Genomic DNA, 24,132 nt, shown 5'->3' with positions numbered 1-24,132 from the left:
TCAATATTCTACCAAACGTTTCTCACGCTACATCTGTGCTACCTCGAGTAACAGGGAAACAGTGAACCTCCAATTTTGAAACATAAAAACTGAAAGTGTGTGTCTGTGTGTAATACTGTGTGGTGTTCATGGCTTCTTTTTTGCAGCTAACAATGGCACATTTATATAATTGTTCAGGGAAGTAGGTGAGCATTTGAGGTTAGATTATCCAAACTCAAAAGATGTCAGGTAAAAAAAAAAATCCATGAATGAAAGGTAACTCACCACTTTAGGCTTGGCTCTCTGTGGCGTGGGCGCGGATGGAGCGTCCTCCTTCTTCTGTGGTCCGGCTTCTGCCACCCCAGTGGGGCTGGTCTCGCTGGGTCCCTCTGAAGCTGACACTGCGCAGTGTGCTGAAAGCCCTCCTGGGCCCTCGGGGTCCCTTTCAGAAGTGCTCAGATCAAGGATGTATTTCTGCGTCACATCCTCCAGCGAAGGGGCCTCATCTCCTGAAGGCCTGCTTCCGGGCGGGGGTTCTGTAGCGGATCGGACGGCAAAGTCTACCTCCTTGAGGGGCTGGAGTTGTGGAGGTGGGGAGATGGGGATGAAGGTGGTGGGCTCGCTGGTGTGGCGGGCATGCTTGGGTATGGTTTTGGGTTTGGACTGCAGTGGCAGTGGGGAAAGAGGAGATGCGAGCTTGGTTTGGTCGCTGCGGTCCTCGTGCACCTCTGAGCCCAGCTCCGCCGGCTCAAATGGATCCTCAGGAGGGGAGAACGTCAACCTGTTTGGACGTTTTCTGGTGGGCCGACGATTCATTCTGGGAGACAGAGCTCCGGCTAGTTTAAGGTCAAAGTTAAACTTCTGGACCTCGTCCTCTTCACCTTGGTCTATGACATCACCGTCTTCATCATCGTGGTATTCGGAGGGAGGGGTGCTTTCCGACAGGGAGCGAGCCTTTGTGACTTTATTACTGTCATTCGGCTGCTGATGCAGATGCGCATGTTTAGGTTTAACTTCGGGTTCCCACAGTTCCTCTCTCTGCTCGCTCAGGATTGGCTCGCTGCTGGAAGGTGGAATCTGGCCCAGGTGCTCCAGCTCACTGATTGGCTGAGTGCTGCCAGTCTGACCTCTGCACTGAGGGTCATTTTGAGAAATAAAAGGGGCATCACTACGGCGACTGGGGTCACTGAATGACTTCTTCTTGGGGGCTTTGCCATTGCTGTGCTCATCTGCCATCAGTCTGTCCATCGCACCTGGCTCAGCCACAATGTTCCTGATCACCCCACTGTAATCCCGAATGGCGTCATCACGGAGCCCGCCATCACTGCAAACTGACAGGTCACTGGCCACGCTGCCTTTATATTCTGACAGCGTGCCCACAGAAGAAGCTTCTGGAGCACCTCCCCCTCCACCTTTGACAGACAAGGATCCTAACAGGTTGCTGTCCACAGAAGAAAAGTTGTTGTTCCCCTCTTCTGCCACAGAGCAGCGCCGCTGAGGCATGGGGTCACTGAGAGAGCGGTAGACTGTAGACTCGCCATTTCCCACAGCTGATCCTGTTGTTGACTCTGCATTGCTGCCATTACTGGAATCAGAGCCCGCGTTACCAGAGGGGGAGAATTTGCGCCTTCGACGGACAGCGTTCGGGGTTGCGGGGGTTTCAGATCCTCCCCCTCCTCCCGCAGTGGCTGCTGACCCCCCGGCACTGTTACCGTGGATCCCCTCACTGACGTTGGCAATACCAGCAGCAGTGTTCTGCTCTGTGACAAGGCTGTCGTTCTCAGCCACACGGGCAGGAAGAGCCACAGTGCGAGGCGCGCTCACCTCATTCAGACGATTTGCACAGCTCAAGCTGTTCTCTGTGATCTTTTCTCCCTCCTGCTTAAACCCGTCCCCCTCATGGAGCGCAGACTGCTTCCATACAGTGACCGGCTGCTCTAGCACATCCCATGCTATTCTTGACCCCAAATCGACCCCTTCTGAGCCCAAGTATGACCTATCCGAGGGGTCGCCGGGTCCCGTCTCAGGCTCCGTCACAATCCCTTCATCTGTTAAACTCGACTCAGGGCCCGAAAGTTCATCCACAGAGCGGTCGTAGAACACGCTTTCATCCGAATCACCCTTCAGCGTGACTCTCTCCAGCTCTCCACTCTGTCTCTTTGACTTCTCCCAGTACTCTGTGCCCCTGCTGTTTAGCTTCTCCATCTGCATACTTTGTTTATCTCTCTCACCCCTCTCCCTCACCTTGTTCTCACTCTCCCTCTTATGTTTATCCTTGTCTTTTGTGTTCTCAAACCTAGCCCCTTGATCTCTCCTTGCCTCATCCTTTATGCCCTCCCCAGCCTTCTCCATCTCCTCGATTGTTTTCTTAAACTTCAAACATTCAGCCCTAGAAATACTGTCACTTCCTCTTACAGCGACACAATCCTCGTCATCATCTTCCCTCGTGCTCATCTGGCAGATATCTCTAATGACCTGTCTGGCTTCCTGCACATACATGTCATGCACTGGCATCGCTTCATCATCATCAAAATCACCATCAAATCCATAATCCCTCATTCTGCGCCCTCTCCCAACCCTAAAATCTCCACCATCACTTTCTACTTCCCTGTCTGACACCACCACCCTCCCTCCACTGCTCTCTCCATCCGAATCAAGCCGCTGCTCAGAGGAGCTCCTCTTTGTGGGGCCGCTTGTCAAGTAACACCTGGTGGCAGGAGCAGGTTTGTCTGAATAAGTAAAGGATTTCGCACGCCGCAAAGTGGCTGTCAGGTCTTTGAGAGACGGGCGACGCCCTGAAGATAGCAGGGTCCCGCCGTGAGCCCCTGAACCAATCCTATACACTGATGATGACCCCTCCCCAACCCCTGATCTATCCCCTCCACTTGATTTATGCACCCTCAGACCCGGCAGGTCAGATTTGAGAAAGCTTAAGAGCGTCATAGTTTCTGAGGTGATATCAGGGTTGGATGTGGATATCTGGTGTTTCTCATTATCACTGACCCTACCTCCTGCTGTGACTTTCCTTAATCCCACGTTCTCACCACCTCTCTTCCCTGAAGATAACCCACTTTCTCTGGCAAGTGCACTAGGCAACGGTGTTACAGCTGGCACAATCTTGGGGCGCACATGCACAGGGGCACGGGAGAAGTTGTCCCCATGGCCGAAGCTCGGGGAGCGGTACATGGTAAAATTCCCATGGTAAGTTTTACTCAACACGGAAGACGCCGCCGCTCTACTAGTGCTACCTTCTGCTCCCCTCGTATTAAACAACACATTAGCTGCACGGTTGGCACAGCCAGCCAAGTCCTCCTCTTTCAGTGTCTCGGTGCTTGAGTACCGGCTGCTGCAACGTGACTCGCCGGGGCTGGACAGAAATGGGGGTATGCTGACCTTTGACACTCGCGACACACCCGGGAGCGTCACTGAGGTCACAGGTGAGGTGATGCGCTCCCACTGCTGCACCCTGGCTCTGTGACTGCTGGGTTCTCGTGCCGAGTGGCTCCGGGTTACCGCCCCGCCAAATTCCCCTCCAGTGTTTTGCTGGTGCTGCCTCTCTAGGTGCTCCATCATCACGGCCGCATCACTGTCACTGTCTTCTGATTCGCCATCATGATCGTCGTAGTCATCACGGCCTGTTATTAGAGCAGCCCCGCTGACTTTCTTCTTCTTCCTCAGCGAGCGCCGGCGGACTGCCTCTCGGCAGTGGGGGCCTAAGGAACCAGGACTGTCCTCCTCGCTGCCTGAAGACCTGCCAATGGCCTTTGTGCCCCACCAGCCATTTTTACTGTGGGATAAATAGCTGCCTGCTCGCTCTGTCTCACCCCTCTCTCCTGCCCGGTAGGAGACAGACAGAGAGGGCTTATAAGAAGCACTCCAACTGCCTCCTCTTTTTCTCCTGGTCTGCTCCTCCTCTTCGTCTCCAGAGCTAAACCTCCAGCGGGAGCTGAGGGGAGAAGCAACTTTCGCTGGGTGTGTTAACTCAGTGGAGGGAGCTACAGTGGAGGAGGAGGAGAAGGAGGAGGCGGTAATGGCTTTATCTGGAGCTGGAGCAGATGAGAGAGAGGAGGCGGAGGGGGCTGGAGCTCTAGAGGAGCTATGTAAGGAATGTAAACTATCCCTGGGCAGCCCGACCCCCTGTCTATCCCTTCTCTCCCTCGCTGTCGGCTGGTGAAGAGAGGAGGAGGAGCAGGAGGTGGTGTCCGAGCTCTCCGATCGACTCCGAGACGAAGCGGGACAGGGTTGAAGGTCAGGGTTAGGGTCAGATGTCAAACCTGTCGATCTGGGGGCCTGAGCCGCCGCCTCAGCGCTGGGACTATGAGACCTGTATGGAGATGATTTAACCCCGTGGTAGCGACCACAACTGCTACCAGAAGTGTTTCTGCCAGACACTCTGTTACTCTGACTGCGCGCCTCTACGTCTGCCTCCTCATCATTTGAGTGCCGAGAGCGGTCGGCTTTGGAGTAAAAGCACAAACCATACGTTAAAGTCTCTTTAGCAGCACCGCTCTCTCTGCTCTGTACTCCAGCTAGGCACTTGTCATGAAAGGGCAGGTCACAACCTTCATTAGCTGAGCTGCAGGGACACAGTCTGTGTCTCTCAGAGCTGCAGGTGAGCTCCTGCAGGTGGCCTCGGCCAACTGCCTTTAAATCCTCACAAGCTTCAACAGTCTTGCCCTGCTGCAAAGGCTTGCTTTCCCTCTCATCAAACAGCTGCCTAATTTTAGTAACACTGGGCCACTTGTCAGAGTGCAGGGAGTGAAAGTCAGTGTAGTGTGTGGCGTGATAACTTCTGTGGGCTTTGCAGGGTGGAGGAACCCCTCTACTGCTAACATCCTCCTCTTCATCTGGAGTCAAAGTCTTTGTGAGCTCAGAAGGAGGTGCATTAATCTGGGAATAGTCTCTCTTACCCGACTTGCCGCCGCTGTCGCTTGATAAACTTCTAAAAATCCGCTTGTCGCTTTTCCTGTCCGAGTCTGAGCCTGACACAGAGTCGGTGCCCGAGTGAAACTTAAGCGCCTCTGCTGTTGCGCTGTCACTGTCCTGGAAATATCCACCACCGACACCGCCGCTGTCCTCGTGAAAAGTTTTCCCAGGTGGAACCCTGTCACTCCTGGAGCCTCGGGCCCGGGGAAAAGCGCTGCTCCCCCGCGTGTCCGCTGCACAGTCTCCCGGCGAGGCTGTGTGCGTCCTGGCGGAGCCGCTGCTGTTACTCCTCCTGCTGTTGCTGAACTTCTCAGTCAGCTCGCGGATGGATGGAGAAATGAAGGAGAGAAGAGAGGGAGAGCCTCTCTTTGGCTCTGCGGTTAGGAGGCTGGCGGTGGTGGCAGAGATTTTGGAAACTTTTCTTGACACACTGACATTACGCGTCGTCGTCGTCAAGGGCTGCTCTGCTTTGCTGGGCTCCGGGGGAAGGGCGACGCCAACTGCCTCCAAATCCCCTGATTTGTGTGGCTGCTCTTCCCTCCTGTTGGCGACCCAGGGCCCCAGCTTTCTGAAAGAGACGCTGCGATACACAGCCGCATTCTTCTCCTCGCTTTCTGCCATTGTTCATGTCTTTTGTTACGGCTCTCACACACGCATTGGAAACTCCACGGGTAGCTGTTACACATCCAAGCACCTTTTCTTAGTTGTGGTCCATCTGCAGTTTAACCTAACAGCAAGAAAAAGGGGGGAAATGAGTGCTGGCAAAGCTTCATATTGCTCTGTAACGAGGTTAGTTAAGTGATAAATAAAGTGTTCAGTGAGTAAAGTAGCTGGGTGTTGCCCTCTTATCAAAAACTTACATGTTGTCGACTCCCGAAACCGTATCCGTGCCAAGTGGGAAAGCGATACAAGTTTTTTTTTCTTCTTCTTTGGCCCCAAATCTTCACAAACACAACTTCTCCATTGTTTTCCTCTCACTGTTTCTAAACGTGTGCCCATCGCCAGGCACGGGCCCTGCGCATCATTCCCTAATAATTCCCAAACTGTTTATGGACTCCCTGTTTTGGCATGATTTGCTTTTCCGTGACTTATGTTGTTTTTTGCATGTAAATGCCTGAGATAGAGGCAGAGAGGGGGGTGGCTGGGCGGGACCAGGGGTATAGGGGCAGTCATAGCCCCCCTCGGGGATTGAGAGGAAAAGCTTTTTTTTCCCCCTTTTTGATAGGAGAGGGGATATACTGTGGACTAACAAGATGTAATTATAGCTCTTTCCCTTGCGAAAAAAACCCCAACACACACACACACACACACACACACACACACACACACACACACACACACACACACACACACACAATTCTAAGTGTTTTAGACACTCCAAAATATTTATTATTCAATACCTACAATTTGGACTTGCAACATCTTTATGAAACCTAAAGGATGTCAATGAAAACATAGGTGCTGATTTCCGAGATGCATTCAAGGTGTTACGTTTAAAAATCAGCCTTCAGGGGTAAAAAAAAAATTCACAAAGGAAGCCAAAGAGTTTGAGTTACTGCACAGCTCCAGCAAACTTTGGTGTGATGGTGTTTGTGAATTACTGTGTCAGCATTCAGGGGGAGCTGTTGGTGTGGTGGTGGCAGGGAGGATAAAAGTTTTCACTCGTGCACAATAACCCCTCTGTGGTGCTTCCCATGTGGCTGTCTGGTTAACAGGTCCTTTTGTTCCAACGGGGGGATTCTGTTTCACAGGCTGTGAGAAAAGTACACGCTGGCTGCAGCGCCCCCTAAAGGCTCACTCGTAACACGTCAGGTCAAAGGTGGAGGTTGATGGAAGAACCCAAACGAGCCCGGTGAGGTCAGCCCATCTATCTGTGATGGCATGATGCATTTAAATTGAGGTCATTTAAATTTAAATGACCTTGCAGGGTCCGAATGTGATTTGGATTGAAAGGATTTTTGGAGTTTGTTTGATTGTTTTTGTGTTTGTTAATGTGTTTTTTTTTTAAATCCCAGCAAGAAACATTTTCAGGAAATCCCCATCTGCCTTAGTAATTCACTCCTAACCAACCAATTATTTTCTTTAAACACAAACAAATAGGAAGAAGCAGTACTGATACAGGAATTGAAACATTTCTTAATAATTCAGACTAATTCTCTATTAGCTCAAAATCTTTAAGAAAGTTTGTTTGCTTTTTGTTTTTGTTTTTTTAAAGGTTCTCCAAACTTTTGCAAACTTGTTAGTTTTTTTAAAAAAAAATTAATTGTATTTCAAAATACACAATATTCTTTTCTGGTGGAGCACCAGTGTGTGTTGAGTTTTTGTTCTGTAAGTTTGTTTGTTTGTTTTTTCACCAAAACCACAGCATTTACATTTTTATTCTAGCTTGTAAAAGTATGAGGTTCACTAATATTTATTTTTATGTCCTTTTGGATACAAACAGCATTGATCTGGTTCAGATACTCTTCTCACATTTCTTCACACATTTTTTCCATCTCTCTACACTGCTGAACACCGAATCAGAGTTCCTTTAACTTGGAAACTGAAGAGGAAACTGCAGCGGGTGGTGAGGGCAGCAGATCGGGCAATTGGCACTTCACTAACCCCCCCCTCAGAGACATCTATACTGGCAGACTTCAGCAGAAAGCCAGCATCATCATCAAACACCCCTTGCACCCTGGACACTCACTCTAGGTGCAGTGACTCCCAAGCTAGGCGAGTGGCTCCAGCAGAGCCCGGGAACAACATCGGAGATCTCTGTCCAGAAGAGCGCAGTCCTGGGAACAGCTAAGATACTGCGCAGGACCCTCAAGCTCCCAGGCCTCTGGTAGAGGACCTGAGCTTGAAGGATTAACCGCCCACAGGGGCGAGTGGGGAATTTATTTATTTCTTTTTATATGTAAGCATGTATGTGGAAATATGTGTGTATGTACGTACGCATGCATAGATGCATGTATATATACATATATGTATGGGTGTATCTGTATGTATGCAGGTGTATGAATAATTTGTACATATCTTTCTTGTGTAAATGTAAATCTGTCTGTGTTATTATGTAAATACTTACTTACGCTATTGTGTATTTCACACGGAGAGATGCCAAACTGCCTTTCATTGTTCTTGTAACAGTGACAATAAAGAGCTATTCTATTCTAATCTATTCTATACGGCTAATACTGGGCCAGATCCCCTTTTTGTCTTCAAAACTCTTTGTGCTAACCATTAGCGGCTAATGGACTGCAATCTGGTGACTGCGGAGACCGTTCAAGTACAGTGAACTCACTGTTGTGTTCAAGAAAACAGAGATGATTTTCACCTAGAGACCTGCTGCTCACTGGATATTTCCCTTTTTTCAGTTCATCTCCTATAAACCCCAAAGATGTTTGTGCAGGAAAAATCCCAGCAGATCTTTAGTTCCTGAAATACACTTAAATCACCTTTTTTGCCCCATTCTGATGCTTCGTTTGAACTTCAACAATCTACATATGTAAATACACTGCGTTGCTGTATTGTGATCGGCTGATAACGCACTGGTGTTACCTAAAGGTTGAACAGTAGCGTGTAAGCAGATCACAAACTCTTAGATGATGTCTTTTCAGTCATTTGTCACATTATTTAAACAGCTGTCATCATATAATCATATGGATTCAGAAGCTACTGGCTGCTTTTTTATATTCACACCTAAGGTTTGAATTCAAGTTCTGCCTAAACTGAACGCTTGAAGTTAAACTACAGTAAAAAATGGGGAAAAAAAGGAAGCAACACAGTCTACTCCCTCAGTATTAATATATGATTGTGAAAACATCGTGTTTTTCATGGCTTTTAATCGTTTCAGTTAGTACGACATGGCAACAATCAGAAACACAACACAGAAAATTAAGCATCTGTACAGCAAAAAAAAAACCAAAAAACCCTTCAGTTTTAGTTTTTCTATCAACATAATTACATGTCTATAAAAATAAAAGACCATTCCCATTATTCATTTGTTAGGGAATTTGATAAAAATAACTCTTCTAACTAATACTGACGTCTGGGTCTCAATAGATGATAGATGACTGTGACATTCACTTTTTCTAAAGTACAACACACACATATTACATGACTATTGTTACTATGCACAGATACACATGAGCACACATTAGGAAACTGAAGCACATCACCACCTCATACCTCAAAGCTGCACATTCACATTAGACTGACACATACAACAAATACTTAAAGTGTTAACCTGTTACAGGAGCTTCAGAGCAATACGAGTTGAAAGCCGTTTTTCACATTGTCATTTCAGAATTTAACAACATACTGGTCTCAAGCTGGCACAGTCTAGTGTAACATATGAGTTTGGCTACTCTGAAATCTTCTGGTTAACACGAATGTCACAAAATTATTAATCACGTTTATTTCACTCCACGGTAAGTGCATTGTTTGTCAAGAGCTCGTCACAGGGCAAAGACTCACTGTTTAAAAACATGACAAAGGTGCTCACTATGAAAGGCAGGTATGACATGTAAAACACAGGGCACATTTTTACAGTAAACATCAAAGTACACATATGTACATGCAGGCATATGCCATCTACATTTATGTTCATTTCATGAACATTTTAAGTCACCAGATCACGCAGCTGACAACCTACGTCATACAGCTAAATCACGTCAAAGCAGTGCTAAGTACTAAACATTTCATATGTACAGGAATCCCAGTTAGACTGAAAAGATTCACACACTCATAAAAAACCACAGAGTTAATTTAATGCCCTTAACTCCACAATCTGCCTCTATCTTTACCTTTAAATGACTTTTAAAAAAATAACTGAATTAAACATATAATTTAAACTGATTTCCTTCATTTGCTGCAGAATTTATAAGTACAAGACAAAGATCAGTCAGCAACTGACAGCCTATGTCAGCGCGCTGTGAGCTGCACATTTAACGGTTTTCTTGACAATGTTTTATTTGTGACTGTAAGATCTGATACATGCTAACATCACTACTATTATGACAGATGCTCCATTCGGTAAAGTAAATCTGCTTGGCATCTTTCTTGGCCTTCAGACAACAATTCTGATGGCTAAAGATCCAAACGGGACAGGCAAAAAAAACCCCAACCTATTATGACAGAGGCAGTGGGGCTATAGCAGTGGCGTGCGCACACCATCCAGTGGTTAAAACCCGCAACAGCAGCTATTACGACATGGATAATGTAGAAACGCATCACTTTCAAGGAAAAACAGAGCTACAGACCTTCATTGGAACGCATAATACTCCACTTTTAAATCAGTGAACATAAACTTCTGTTTTTTGCAGCCTCTGTTTGCAAAGTATACCAACAACCCCACCTTTCAGTTCCTTTCCTCAGACTAGTGCAGATTCAACATGCAAGCATAAACACCACCAAAAAACAGTGCCAGAGAGGATTTTAGCCTAGCAAGTTCAAATGAACTATTTTCTCCTTTCCTCAACTGCATCTCATTCCAGCACGATGCATCTCTATCGTAACACCTCGCATAGATACTAAAATTCCCCAATAATTCAGTAGTTTCAATTTAAAGTACACATCACAGTGTGTTAAACAATGCAAAAAAAGGGGGATTTCAGAAAAAAAAAAAGCAGTGCAGTGGAGTTTGAAAGTAAACATCACTTATGTACAGTGCAGGACATTTTCATTAGAGGATTACAGTATTCCCCATCCAGAGTTATAAACCAAAATCTATGAATTCGCACAATCAAATACACTCACAGTCAGTGTGATAATAATTCCCAGTTCAAAACAATGCAAGCAGGACATTGTCAACATTTTCCATTCACACTGCATTGAGCCTTTATAGGGCACTTCAGATGGCTTCTTCAGACTGTTATTAAACACATTTTTTAGTCACTAATAGCTGAAAGCCTCAAGGACAACAGTTTACTGTAATAAGAGAAGGAACTTCAGAAAAACAAGGTTAGAAAACGAATCCATCTCTGTGTTTTAAATCTTAACAAGGCTTCAAGGAGCACTGTTCGCTCACACGCTGCTGCCTTGGCTCTTTAGAGTGGTGACTCTGCGCACGAACCTCCTGGTGCTCCGGCGGTAGCGTGGTTGCGTGAAGTAAAACAGAATCGGGTCCAGAAAGCTGTTCATGCTGGCAAACGGTCTGGTGCTCTTATAGATGATTGAGAACAAGTTTCTTGTTGTGCAGGGAGCATTGGGCAAGGTGCGCACCACCAGGTACAGAGTCTTTGTGAGGTGAAACGGGAGGAAGCTTACGCAGAACACCGCGGCTACAATAATGATCATCCTCACCGCCCTGTCTCGTTTATCCCCAGGCGCTATGGAGACGCCCTGGTAGGACACTGGGCGGCAGAGGATGAAGGCCATCTTGCAGTAGCAAACCATCACGCCTATGAAAGGCAGCAAGAAGCCGAGGCACGTCAGAGCCATGCCGTAAGGATAGTAGTCTACCGAGCGCCCTGGCGTGCTCAAATCGTAGCACACGGTGCGGTTGCGCTGTTGCCCTGTTGCTGCAAAGTGGAAAGTTGGCGCGCACAGGGAGCCAACCACCAGCCATACTAATCCGCAGACGCACCACACCATCTTGCGACCGCCCTGCTTGTGCCACACCGAGAGAGGGTGGCAAATGGCCAAATAACGCTGCACACTGATGCAGGTCAGGAACAGGATGCTGCCATGGAGATTACTGAAACAGGAACACAGAGAAGAAAATGTTGTTGAGCTGAATATTATCACAATCCATTTGTATGTTCTGCAAAATCAAAGTTTTTCTTCAAAAAAGTGCTTTTATTAAGGGACCTTCAGTATAGCATTTCTAAACTATTTTTTTCATTTCTATTTGCACATGATAACAGAATTATTTCAGAAAAACAAGAGACCCTGCTTATATTTGGAGAAAGAAGGGCAAGAATTAGCAGCAAAACTGGGTCTTCCCTTTGTCAACTCAAAACATATGTTGCTCCTGGTGAAAAACGACTTCCTGAAGACTAAAGTAACCATTAGTGACTGTATGGTGAACTGAAGACCACAGTCCATGCCAGAGGACTATAAAATCTGGAGGAGCTTGAGAGATTATCCAAAGAGGAATGAGCTGTCAGTGTGTTCCCAAAGTGCTTTTAACATCATCTAACAGAAGCTGAAACCACCTCCCCAACAGTGTTTCCTATGATTGTGCTCATTGTTTTTCCAGCACAAAATCTGGCAATAATACCCCTACTGAGGACTATTTCCACCAAAAGAAGATTTGTGCTGGTGGCAAAACCAAAACCAAAAAACCCCCAGATCAAGATCAAAGTTGCAGAAAACAGGAAGAATTCCCACAAGACATGTAGCCAACAGACTCTGTTCCCCGTGATTTTTCTTCAAATCCCAACTTCTGCTACTAATGGCATCCGATGACCATTTCTCAAGAAAGTCCAAATGTAGTCCCGTTCTCAAAGGGCAACTGTGTGTGAGCACTAGCACTATTTCTGCATCTGCATTAGATACCTTGCCATGTTCAAAGGTTTGGAACTTCTTCCATAAACTAGTTTTCATGCTTTACACACCCGTTCACGTCACACTTGTGCGCACTATAATGCAAAAAAGTACATTTTTTCCAGTATACTTAAATATTAGTGTCATTGTCTCCATTCCCATTACTTATCACATCTCAGATCCAATTTTCTTTCCCATTCCTGTCCAAAAATAGGACAATTCACATAATAACACTGTGTCACATATCACTTGCATACACAGACCTTAACAATGAAAAATTTATTCCCAAAAATTACATAATAAAATCTGAAAAATGAGCCAATAATCAACCATGAACCCACCTGTAGAACTGAAACCTGACCATCTTACAGGTAAACTCCCCAAAGGGCCAGTAGTCATGACTCGCATAGTTGTAGATGAGTAAAGGAAGTGACATCACATACAGAAAGTCGGCTATGGCCAAGTTGAGCATGTAGATGTTGTTTCTGGACAAATTGGACCTCTTCCTCCATATCTTCAGTATGACGGTGGCATTCAGAGGAATCCCAAGCAGGAAGACGATGGTGTACACAGCAGGAAGTAAAATGCGCTTAAAGTCTTCCTTGTAGGTGCAGCGAGGGTTAACCGCCCCACTAACACTGCTGATGTTACTGAGAGCGTTAATGAAGCTGTCTGCTGGGTAAAGCTCTGTAGGGTGTGAGAGCAGGTCCACTAAGGAAGTTTTTGAGTTGAGGGCTTCTGTGGGGATGGTGCTGAAAGAATCTGGCATCTTCACATTCTGGAGGAGAGAGAGAGAGACGGGTGAGACTTGGTAGCAAGATTTGCTCGAGATCAAACACGATTACCGAGCTATTGTATTTGATGGAGTACAGACAGAACGTTATAGGTCTTCTTATTATTAGTTGTCTGTGGTGTACAAACTAATCCAGGAAGGCACACAAACAGCCATATTCAGCTTGGCCAACACTGTAGGAGGAGCAGTTCTCTCCTGCTCGTGTATAACCTTGACCTTGAACACAGTTTGGCTGAAAAGCCATTAGGTGATCACTGTGTGCAAATTTCACTAAATTCTAAGAGGAGTGGATGGACGAGTGCCATCACATCACATCATCGATTATTTTGCCGTACAGGCAAAAAAATCAACATTTGTTTTGGATGTAACGGCACACACACACAGCCTTACCTAGAAGACAGACTCCTATTGTTCCCATTTGTCGATTTAACTGGGAAAACACATGAAAGCAATGTTTCTATAGCATGCCACGATTAGACAAATGAAACAGAAAATATGCAAGAAAACAAATGGATGAAATAGAGAGAGAGGACAACTCTCCACCAGAGGGCACAAGAGATCTGCGTCTGTGTTATATCCTCCAATATTACACAAAAGCAGTCACCTTGAGCCCTGTGAACACAGGACAAATACCTCATAACCCGACTTGAAACCTAATAATCTCCTGGGTGTGCTCACTGTAAAAAGGGCTCACTTTGTATTTACGAATACATACGACAGACTGTAAGAACTACAACAAAATAGGTGCTACAGTGAAATAATCATTTAATCTCTCCATCATTTTCTGACAAGTGTAGACCAAGACGTTTGGTCAAGTTTGGAAATGAAAACCACTGCAGACTGTCTGATCTCCCACTCACATTTCGCAACGTCTGGAACAGGCCCACTATACACAAACAGACTTATCAATGATCTTAAATATTCTTCTGCCTTACAACATCAGTCATATCCACTTCCCTCATGGCAGCAGGCAGCTGAGTAAGTGATCTGCCTAAGACACTTCCTCCAAAGCCCGGTGCTTCCTCAGACTGTTACTCACTACATTTCACAACCAACCAACCAACAAGCCAACCAACACCCTCGAGCCTGCGTCTGTGCTTGTGTGCCAGAGTGTGTACATGTCAGGTATCTCTCAAAGCTGCTTAAAAAACTGTCTTTGGATGTGTTCAAAAAAAGTGTTTTAGGTGAACTCCTCTGTGTGGGTGCGCAGATGTGAACAGAAGTGACGCACAATTTTATAACTCCTGGCACAGAAACTGAGGGAGAGGAGGTGAAGGGAGCAGTGTGCCAAAGGACCACTGAGCATTTATCTGCAAAGATGAATAGAAAACGTTGTTGAGGAGTGCTCTGCAGTATGTTTTATCTGCTGATGACTCATGCACGACGTACTTCAGATCAGTAATTTGGTTGAAAATCAACTCCGCAAAAGGCCTTGAAGCCAAAATTCTTGGGTAACCTGAAGCACAAAGACCCTGAATTAAGTCTGTAGCTGTTTTCATGTTAAATAAAGTCTGATTTTCATGAAACGCACTAAACTGCAGCACCGCAGAAACAGTCATGGTCCTAGGGCTCTTGCTTTTGCCACAGAGGAGGCTCTATTACTCATCTTTATGTTCAGGCTTGCTTTTAGACGCCTCGCAGAGCCTGACCTGAATAAAACACAATGAAATGTGTAATAGTTTGAGCAGTAGCTCCTGTTTGTGACATGTGTTGGTGCTCATAGTTCATTATTAACAGAACAGTTCAAGGACAAGCAGTAACATGAAAGCTAAGCTATAATTCATTTTACAAAAGAACTAATCACATTTTCCTTCTTTAGCAGTACCGCAATCTTTCAGACAATACGGTAAGTATAGAGAAAGAGAAGCACACATCCTGGATCCTACAAGCCCTAGCAAGCAAACCACTGGTTTCAAAGTAAGAACTGAGATGTGAGAGGCCAATAAACCACTGATTCCCATGCTGAATATCTGCACCTTTTAGGATAAGTATTGTGGTGGAGATGATTTATATATCAAATAAAGCCAGATTATTTTTAAAAGGTTTTGGAATAGGGGGCAAATAGAAGTAAAAGCTCTTTCTGATCTATTCATGTTCAGGGCTCATGTCAAAAGTTGTTTCTAGAAAAAAGGGAAACAGATGTTGTGATTTAGTGAAAACATGGACAAGCATACTCGATATAAAGACGAAACTCAGCCTGAACTCTCCTAGGGAGTTTTCTTGTAACTTCTTTATTATTACTAGTATTAGTTTTTCCCAGTTTAGGTTGCCCTTAAGTTTTTGCATTTGCTTAGAAGCTTTTATCAGCCACAATCAATCGGCTCGCTTTTTCTTAAGATTTCTGTTTCATGCCTTTGTTTGTTCGCGTTTAGGTCTGCACCACAATCCCTACTAGGTCTGCATCAGCGGACCGTGACAGTGGGAAAGGCCATCCGTGACTGATAGTGTTTCATTGCATGGGCAGTGTGTTTGGTTTCACTGTCATGCTGAAAAATGAAGCCATTCTAAATAAGACGTTTTCCAGATGGTAATATATGGTGGATTAAAATCTGATGGTAGTATTCTGTGACCATAATTCTATCAATTTTAACAAGATCTCCAACACCTCTGGCTGAAATGCAGTCCCAAACCATGACAGAGCCTAATTAGTTTATTTAGGCCAATTCCACCTGTCCAATTTGCTCACATTTTTAAGGACACAGTGAACACTAGTTTGAACTAATAGCTCTTTACTAATCACCTCATTGGTGCATTAATACTATTTTATGCCTTTCAATCTTTGACATTTCTCATAGATTCAACTAAAGAAATTGGAGTAAATTATGAGTTTCTGCAACAGGCTAGAAACAAAGTGTTTAAAGAAACAATTTTGGTGCTTTATGAAATTTTCTATCACATGTAGACACAACACTGGTTCAGTCTCTTGAGTTGGTGCCTTTTTTATTCTTGAATGCTTCATAGGTCAGGGTTAAGTCACTTAAACAAGAAAACAAAAAACATTCTACTGAAAATGATCAGAAACAAGGACTGGAATGAAAATGAGTGAAAAAGCAGCCAATGTCCAAAGAAAGACCTTTAGAAAGCCAGGATAACTGCCTAAAAACTGCCTAAAAAATGGTGCTACATTTTATATGGCATAACCCAGAGTAACACGCGCCAAAGAGTGCTGTTGAAATCTGAAGCATGCACAGTGTGTGTGTAGCTATAAAAATGCAAGCATTCATGCCTGTGAGTGAGCCTCTAAATTTGTTACCCTTTGTTACCATTTGAAAGTTTCACTGAGATTTAAATCTCATTTCCAAGACAGACTTGGCAACGATTTCAGGGTAAGAAGTGTGCTCCATTTATTCTAAAATAACCTATTAGTTTATCAATATAAGGAAATATTACTAAAAACACTAACTTAAACGAACAAAACTTCACTCACTGAACTTCCCTAGTACATGTGAAGCTAACATAAACCTGCTCAATACGCGTTCTCTTTACATCCTTCCTGAAAAGATTCAGTCATTTAAATGGTGCAGTAATTGGACTATTTAGAGATTTTGAGACCAAATCCTGATATGTTGTCGTCTTTATTGTAATTTTTTTTCCAGCATGCAGATACAGTGTATCAAAGTTATAATGTAAATGGAAAGATAAGCTGACATTTAAGGTTATCTGCACTACCAGGAGAGGAAAAAAGAATTACAGAAATAATACAGATGCTGTTTTCAGTGCTAATAGTAAAGAAAACTCTTACCTTTAAAAGTATTTAATCCAGATTGGAAAAAAAAAAAAAACTTGTTGGAGAATGCGGGCATCGATCCCGCTACCTCTCGCATGCTAAGCGAGCGCTCTACCATTTGAGCTAATTCCCCTTCATGCTGTGTGCTGCAAAAATAAAGCCTTTAGAGGCACACACCCACAGCCCTGCTCACTCACGTAATGTGATCAGTTAATGACAGGGACACTTTCTCTTTGCGATACACACACCCTCACAAACACCCTGCTGCATACTCTCCACCCTGAGGACTGCCAAAAGGCTGAGCTGAGCAAGTCACACAAGGTTATTTATAAACCATGACTGCAAGAATGTGACTGCTACACTCAGGACAAATATAGGAGATTAATAATTCATCATAACAAAGCCGTAAATCAAATGACACCTAGACTGCATTAATGATTATTCTGCATGTGGATATGGTGTCAGGACCTTTGAACTTTGATTAAGGTAATGCAAGGTAACTCTAACTACGTCAATATCACAAGTAATGATTGATAGCAGAGCCCAGCTTATATTTAAACCACGTAACCCGGAGAGTGCACTTACTGCCTTAAGGCTCTGCGTGTGTTTTTATTGCGGTACTATGAAAAATGAACATGACTGTGTAATGTAAACCAGCAGAACTTTAAGGTTCCTCTCGGTGTTACAGAAATTTATGAGGTGTTTTAAACTCATTGTTTGGTTTTGGTGTTTAGGCCAAGAATAGAACTAGAGACACAAAGTCACTAACCAGATGTGTAATATGGCAGAAATCTCTACTAGGAGTAAGTGGAGCCAGAAGAAAAACGTCATAAGCCAACAAATGTCTGATTTGTATGTGCAAACATGTCCGACATAAATTTTATATTAAAATAATGTTATATACAAATCAAAAACGTGGTGTTCCTACTATTATTATTATTCTGAATGGTATGTTTCTGTCTGATCCACAGATAAAACTCCAAAGAGACATTTGGAGAGAAGCGATAATGGATATGTTTCCGTGGACGATTCTTATATAGCATTTTTCTACTCTACCTAAGCACTCAAAGCGATTTAGACTATGTGCCTCATTCACCAATTCACACAAGCACTTTATTCTCTGCTTTTTCCTACTGAAGTGCTTTCTATCTAACATGCATGCTATGACGGAGAGCAACTTGGTGTTAGTATTTTACCTAAGGATATCTGGCATGCAGACTGGAGCAGCCAGGTGTCGAATAGCCAACCTTCCAAAGAAGAAGAAGAAGTCCTACAAAATAAATAAAAGAATGTAAAAATTAAAACACGTGAAACACAAAATCGTGCCCAGCAAAAACAAAAAAGCTTCATAGCTGGTGAGCTTTAGAAACATTGACCTACAGAATGCCTAATTAAAACTGGCAGATAAGGTGACATAAAGAGTTATACTGCCGTGCATGTAGGAAGGCTATCTCTCTATCATTTAAATGAACAGAAAAGGGAGATTTAGAGGAGAGGACAGCAAGCAGGCCACAATTAAAGTCCAATTACTTTCCCATCTCCGATCTCTAAAGTCCCTGGAGACCCTAATCAATGATTCATGCCCGCTGCCCCTCATTCAGTCCCGTGCTCGGTTGTAGTTAATTGGGGAAACAAAATGACGAGCCAGGAAATCGATATTAGTATCACACATGAGTATACGCGCAGTACAATCACGTCTGCAGACGCACACTGCAGCCCTACCTAGCAATCAGGAGCAAATCTACAGTAAACAAAACAGAGTAAATTCAGGAGCGCAGTAGGAGTACAATAATCCACTGTACAAACTAATAGCATGACACAGAAACACACAAACCTTCCACATATCAGTGTGATCAACATTCAGGTCACAGCCCTCTATTGTGGATTAGAAAAAAACAGACTGCGATAATTATCGCTGCTAATACGGTGCATGAAGACAGGAGACAGGAGACGCTTTAAACTAATCAGCTGCACCATAAAGAGGACGGGTGATAAGCAAAGCTGGTGTTCCATCAAAACCGCACTACTTGCCATATGGTCACAAAGATAATAAAAGCGTTTCTTGTTGCATGTGACATAACTATACAAATCATTTAAACATTCAGTAGTGCAAACAAAGATATTACTGCAAGGCTTGTGTAGAAAGTCCCCTTCTGGCCAAAGTTAACCAAAGCATTATACCACATTTTTCACTAATGAAGTGGACAAGACTGCAGCTGATAACAGATGGCATTCTCATAATTTGCCGTATCTTGCAATCAAAAACAGGCTAACGATGTTGTTGTTGTAAGTATGTCATTAGATATACAGAGAGAAGGTCATACAATATTTCCTACAACTTTACTGTGTGTCAGCTCTTTGGTGCACAAAAGAGGTCTGATGAAATAAATGTAGTGCCAGGACAGTAGGGCACTGGTCACTGAAACTAAAATTTTGAAACACCAAAATTCTTTCTTCTATGATTAATCTGAATCATCACTCTTACTTAATTGACTTACGAGAGCAAAACGTGTTAAAATTGACTTCTGTTTAGGGTGAGGGGCTTACATGCCACACTCATCAATTGCAGAACAGTCCAAAAGTCTTGCACCACCGCTTTCTTTACAACAGACTTTCCGACGCTTGCTGCTTTTTTTACTCATTTCCAGTCCATCCTTGTACCTGACCAGTATCAAAGGAATGTTTTTGGTCATTAGCTACATAACACTGATCTGTGAGTCTTTCAAGCATAAAAAATTTGCATAACTCAATGGATCAACCAGTGTTGTGTCTATGCAAAACAGACAACTTAGCCCTTTTTAGGCACTTTGTTATGAGCAGACTGCCACAAAGGTGTGTCATTGGTTCCAATTTCTTTAGAAAATTGTATCTTTTGTACCAACAAGGTGATTCTCAGAAACTGAACAAAAACTATTTAGAGCAGATAAACAGTATCAGAGAGTCATCTCCTTAACAAATAGGAAAAAAGCCACACAGACAGAGAGAACATGGCAAACTCCACACAGAAAGGCTCTAAATGGTGATTTAACCCAGGACCTTCCTTCTGTCTGTTTGAATGCTTTGATGAGCACAACGGCAAACCTTGCCAAGCTGCTGAACTAATCAAAGAAAAAAATAACAGCAAGCAAGCTGAACGACATTTCACAATAGTTTCTCTCTTGCTTTTGTCCTTCAGCACATATATTGTTATAATAATAATGACTCACTGATAATGTAAAAGTACCCCAGAAATGCATAAATATTTTTCTGATGCATGTTTTTGTTCTTGAGCCGCTATTAGTCACATTTAATGTTGTGAGAATAACATGTTTTTACTGATCTTGAGCTCCAGTAGCTGTAACGTCTTGGTGCACAACTTGTGTTGGGCAAAAAAAAAAAAAAAGAAGCTTAGCAAAAGCTCAACAGGCTGGTAAGCAGCAATTAGTCTGTGCCCCGTGGTTGCTGAAGTCATGTGTTTGTGCTGCAGAGGGGATGGAAATGCAGATGTGGTGAAAGCAGAGTCAGTAAAGCACAAAAAGAGAACAGAAACAAAAAAAAGTCTTTACTGACCGATCACCCAGTGCATCTGTGACAATTGCTGTGAATTGCACAACAAGTTTTGGAAACATTGGCGGTAATCTTTTTAAAACCTACTCAGGACAAAGACATTCGATTTATTTTGAGACATTCACATTAAATCACCAATTTGGCTGGTATGTTTATGATGGCTTCCATTAAGCTTGTGCTTGTTTATTCAGTGAGATAATGCTGAGGGCCACTTAACTTCATTTGATAAACAACTTCAGCCCTAAATTTTCTGTCTACCAGGTTTTCTGCTTCTCTAACTCTGCGGCTCCAACACAGAGTTATGTTAATCTGCTACCCGGCAGACAAAACAGAGGCTCAAACAGTGCCTAGCAGAAAGGAATCTCCACTAAAAACACAGCAGCCATGTCAAAGCCCTGTGGCGACTGAAGCAGATAGCCTGTCTAAGTGATTGTTGGTTATTACGTCAGCTATATGACAACTTGTTTTTACTGGATCCGAGCACAGTTATGCACATTCTAGAGAGACATAACAAATACAAGTTATAAACCTCACATCTGCAGTTTTTTTATATCGTTTTTTCATACCGTTTATAATCTTTTACTTGCTTTGCTTACTTCGAATACGATTTACAACAAGATGTTTTTGAAGTTATCATGGTTAACAGCAGATTTATTAAAGAATGTTTAAACAGCTTTTTACGTTGCTTTGACATAGCAGTATGAGTCTTTGGTCTTGAAACGTTGTACTCTCCTGCAGCATGGCTGACAAATTTATAGAAACAACTGATTGCTGAGAACATACTATTCCTTTTTTAAAAAGGTCACTATTAAGGGTGTCTGTCCTGGGGCACATGATGTATTGCAGGCTGTTTATTAATCACAGGGTCAGTAGTTTGTGCTCCGGTGCCTCTAGTCAGCACTCTTAGGCATGATAGGGAACCCCAAATTGCTCCTGACGCATCCATCAGAGTGTGGTGCTTAAAAGGCATAGCAAAAAACAGCTGGTTGAACGTGGCTAACAGTAAAAAGCAATCACTTAGAGTAGAAAAGCTAAATAAGTACCCATCTGTTTACCATAACTATAGCAAACAATCAAGCAAACACTAGATTGTTCTTAGTAATTTTTGATAAAGCTTAAAATTAGAGTTGGATCAGGTGACCCTGGGCCCCCCATTAATTAAGCTACAGTATCCCTAGGCTGCTAGGGGCCAATTATTATTCATCTCTGTCTGTCTTTCATAATGTGTCTTTTCTCCTGTCTTCCTCACCTAATCTTGCTCCAGTTGCTTTGTGAAGCCTGGTTCTGCTCTAGGTTTCTTTCTGTTAAAAGGGAGTTTTTCCTTCCCACTGTCACCAAGAGTTTGTTCATAGGACCTCATATGACAGTTGGGGTTTTCTCTGTATTACTGTAAGGTCTGTTACCTTACAATGACGTGACTGTTGTTGTGATTTGCTGCTAAACAATAAAACTGAATTAAATTGCTATCAAATGGTCCAACTCAGTGTAACCCATAAAGACACCAGGGGCAACCTTTGGAGCTGAAAATTAAGGCAAATACCAAAGTAACAAAAACTGTATTTCCTTTAATGGCTACTACAACCTGGCACCGAAAGGGAGTCAGTTCCAATGCACTCCATGTTAAAATTTGTAACGTTACATCATTGACAAGCATATTTACAGCCTGATTTTTTCAAAATGTGTTGCTCTCTGTAGATAGTTTTCCTAGTGGGTGATTTTTTAAACTATCCTAAACTGCTTGAATGTTGGAATTAAAGGTGTGGCTGTTTTGATTGACAGATGCCCCACAGAGGACACTGTCAGTGCCACACACGCGAGAGAGAGGAGGAAAAAGGAGAAGGACAGCCATCTGCAGCGGCAGTCTTACACAAATTCCCGGTCTCTTCCTCACAGTGAAAAATAAAGCATATTAATTTACCACTGGAGCCAGATCACTGCAGCTGCCCACAGCATCAGTATCATAATGGACGGGAACTTGTAAAAGCTGTTGTTGTGTGGTCTACCAAAAAGTGATTTCTGGTATTTGCCAAAAGTGACTGTCAGTATTTAAACTGTTATAAATGATTTTTTGGCCTATAAACTTTTGTCAAACATATCTCTAGTGAATGATATCAAGCCATTTTAAGCCAAACTGTCTGCCATCAAGTTTTGGCAAATCAACTTTTATATTTCCATTGTTTATGAATGTAAAACTCTCACTGACATCAAAAATTTCTTTTTCAAAAGGGATCAGGCCAATAGGGGCAGCAGAAATTGCAACAAATATAACATAACGGTTATATAAATATATTTTAAGTAGCTGAAAGGACTGAATTGATTATAATGTAGAACACAGAGCATATACAATAACGCAGAGTCACAAAGATACTTACAAAACAAGTATTTTTTGTTTGTTTCTATATGCAACACCTGTAAATCCTGTTGAGTGCAGACTATTAGATAAACACTGGAAATCAGTTTTTGGCACAAGACTGGGATGGTGCGTTTTTGGCTTCATTCTGTATGATCTCCTAAACTTCATAATTTTCTACAAACTCCATAGAGATGCTTGAACAAATATTCTCACCTGGTTTGTTCCCCATAAATCATCAGAGTCCTGGGACGCATACAACATGAGTGGATAATGATGACAGCGTCTTGCTCGAGGGCACGTACGTCCTTGTTTATTTAACTATCGTAATGTAAGAGAACGTGAGAGTATTTTTTTTAAGGAATTTGATTTAAAATGATGAAGAGAAACAGGAAAGGGGATACAACTGATCTGATGTTATCACCCCAGACGAGCTTAATAAGTGCACTGACTGCACCAGTCGCCGGGGCTTTGAGGTGCAGGACACAGGACATGTCTTACTCCAGCACCACAAATAACACAGCTACCAGCCTTCGTGACTCCTTACAGCTGCTTATTTTAGCACCACAGGAGCCCCTGCTGGGACATCTGTGCGCCTGGACGAATAATAACAAAACTACACAAATGTAGTAACAAGCTACTATATCTCAGCAGCTAGAATTGATTGTTATACACGGCAGGTCAAATTCATATCGCGATAATTCCCCAGTGGGAATAATACTTTTTAAAAAACATTCCTTTAGTCGCTAGCTGCTGAATAAAGCAATAAAACTATAAACAAACTGAACTTACCCTGAATGAAAAACGAAACAAGTGCGACAACATCAACAAGTTGGCCACTCGGCCATGGCAAAGTGCTGCTCCTCGGTGATAACAAAGAGCTGGGAAACGGACTGTTGCCGGTAAAATAGCAGGTTTAAGGAAACGCCGTGCTGCTAGGTTCGAATTCACCGCTTATCTGTCCCGTACCTACCTGCAGCGGAGCGGCGAGCTGCTGCACACTTTACACGCCGTATAACTGCCACGCACGCGCAATGAGTCTTGCGCCACCTGCAAGAACAAAGGGAACGACTCCAGCGACAGCTAACGTCTCGCGCCTTTAGCCGGCATCACGTGTCTGGTTTCTTAAACAGACGTTACAACGCTGTTGCTTTCAGTGGGTGTTTTAAAATCACCTAAAAAATAAAGCAGTTGCAGTGCTGTGAAAACCATCGTGATTTTTTCATATTTGCATATTTATCACATTTACCTTACACTACCTTTTCCTACAAGGCAGGTCCTACCATTAATTAAAAATGATAAACCTTTCTTTATTAACCATTGCTTAAAAAGCCATCTCTA

At 43.4% G+C, this 24,132-nt stretch overlaps 2 protein-coding genes and 1 non-coding gene across 3 annotated transcripts in view; all 3 read right to left on the bottom strand.

Moving 5' to 3' along the window:
• Nucleotides 1-6,016, bottom strand: part of arhgef17 (Rho guanine nucleotide exchange factor (GEF) 17) — a 65,883-nt gene extending 59,867 nt beyond the window's left edge. The window contains exons 1-2 of the mRNA XM_004543851.4: nt 5,766-6,016; nt 265-5,632 (exon numbers count right to left, since the gene is read on the bottom strand). Coding sequence (XP_004543908.3) covers nt 265-5,526 — 5,262 coding nt within the window. The 5' untranslated portion in view covers nt 5,527-5,632; nt 5,766-6,016. The remainder of the gene's footprint in view (nt 1-264; nt 5,633-5,765) is intronic.
• A 2,696-nt stretch (nt 6,017-8,712) lies between these two features.
• On the bottom strand, nt 8,713-23,756 carry p2ry6 (pyrimidinergic receptor P2Y6). The gene is made up of 3 exons (XM_004543852.6): nt 23,584-23,756; nt 12,717-13,153; nt 8,713-11,584 (listed from the first exon to the last, which is right to left on the bottom strand). Exons 1-3 carry the CDS (start codon nt 23,614-23,616, stop codon nt 10,912-10,914), a joined length of 1,143 nt encoding a protein of 380 aa, XP_004543909.1. The 5' UTR covers nt 23,617-23,756; the 3' UTR covers nt 8,713-10,911.
• On the bottom strand, nt 16,956-17,028 carry trnaa-agc (transfer RNA alanine (anticodon AGC)). The gene has a single exon. It is a non-coding gene; the product is annotated as a tRNA-Ala (tRNA).
• Nucleotides 23,757-24,132: the final 376 nt, after the last annotated feature.

Source organism: Maylandia zebra, linkage group LG14, assembly GCF_041146795.1.
Source record: "Maylandia zebra isolate NMK-2024a linkage group LG14, Mzebra_GT3a, whole genome shotgun sequence".
NCBI lineage: Eukaryota > Metazoa > Chordata > Actinopteri > Cichliformes > Cichlidae > Maylandia > Maylandia zebra.
Note: the sequence above shows the minus strand (reverse complement) of the source record. Positions and strands in the feature narration are given on the sequence as shown.

Coding starts and splice junctions, on each gene's coding strand:
- p2ry6 (XM_004543852.6), bottom strand. CDS start 23,616: ATGTTGTCGCACTTGTTTCGTTTTTCATTCAGG. Junction 13,154..23,583: donor TGTTTCGTTTTTCATTCAGG/GTAAGTTCAGTT, acceptor TCTCTCCTCCAG/AATGTGAAGATGCCAGATTC. Junction 11,585..12,716: donor GTCAGGTTTCAGTTCTACAG/GTGGGTTCATGG, acceptor TTCCTGTTTCAG/TAATCTCCATGGCAGCATCC.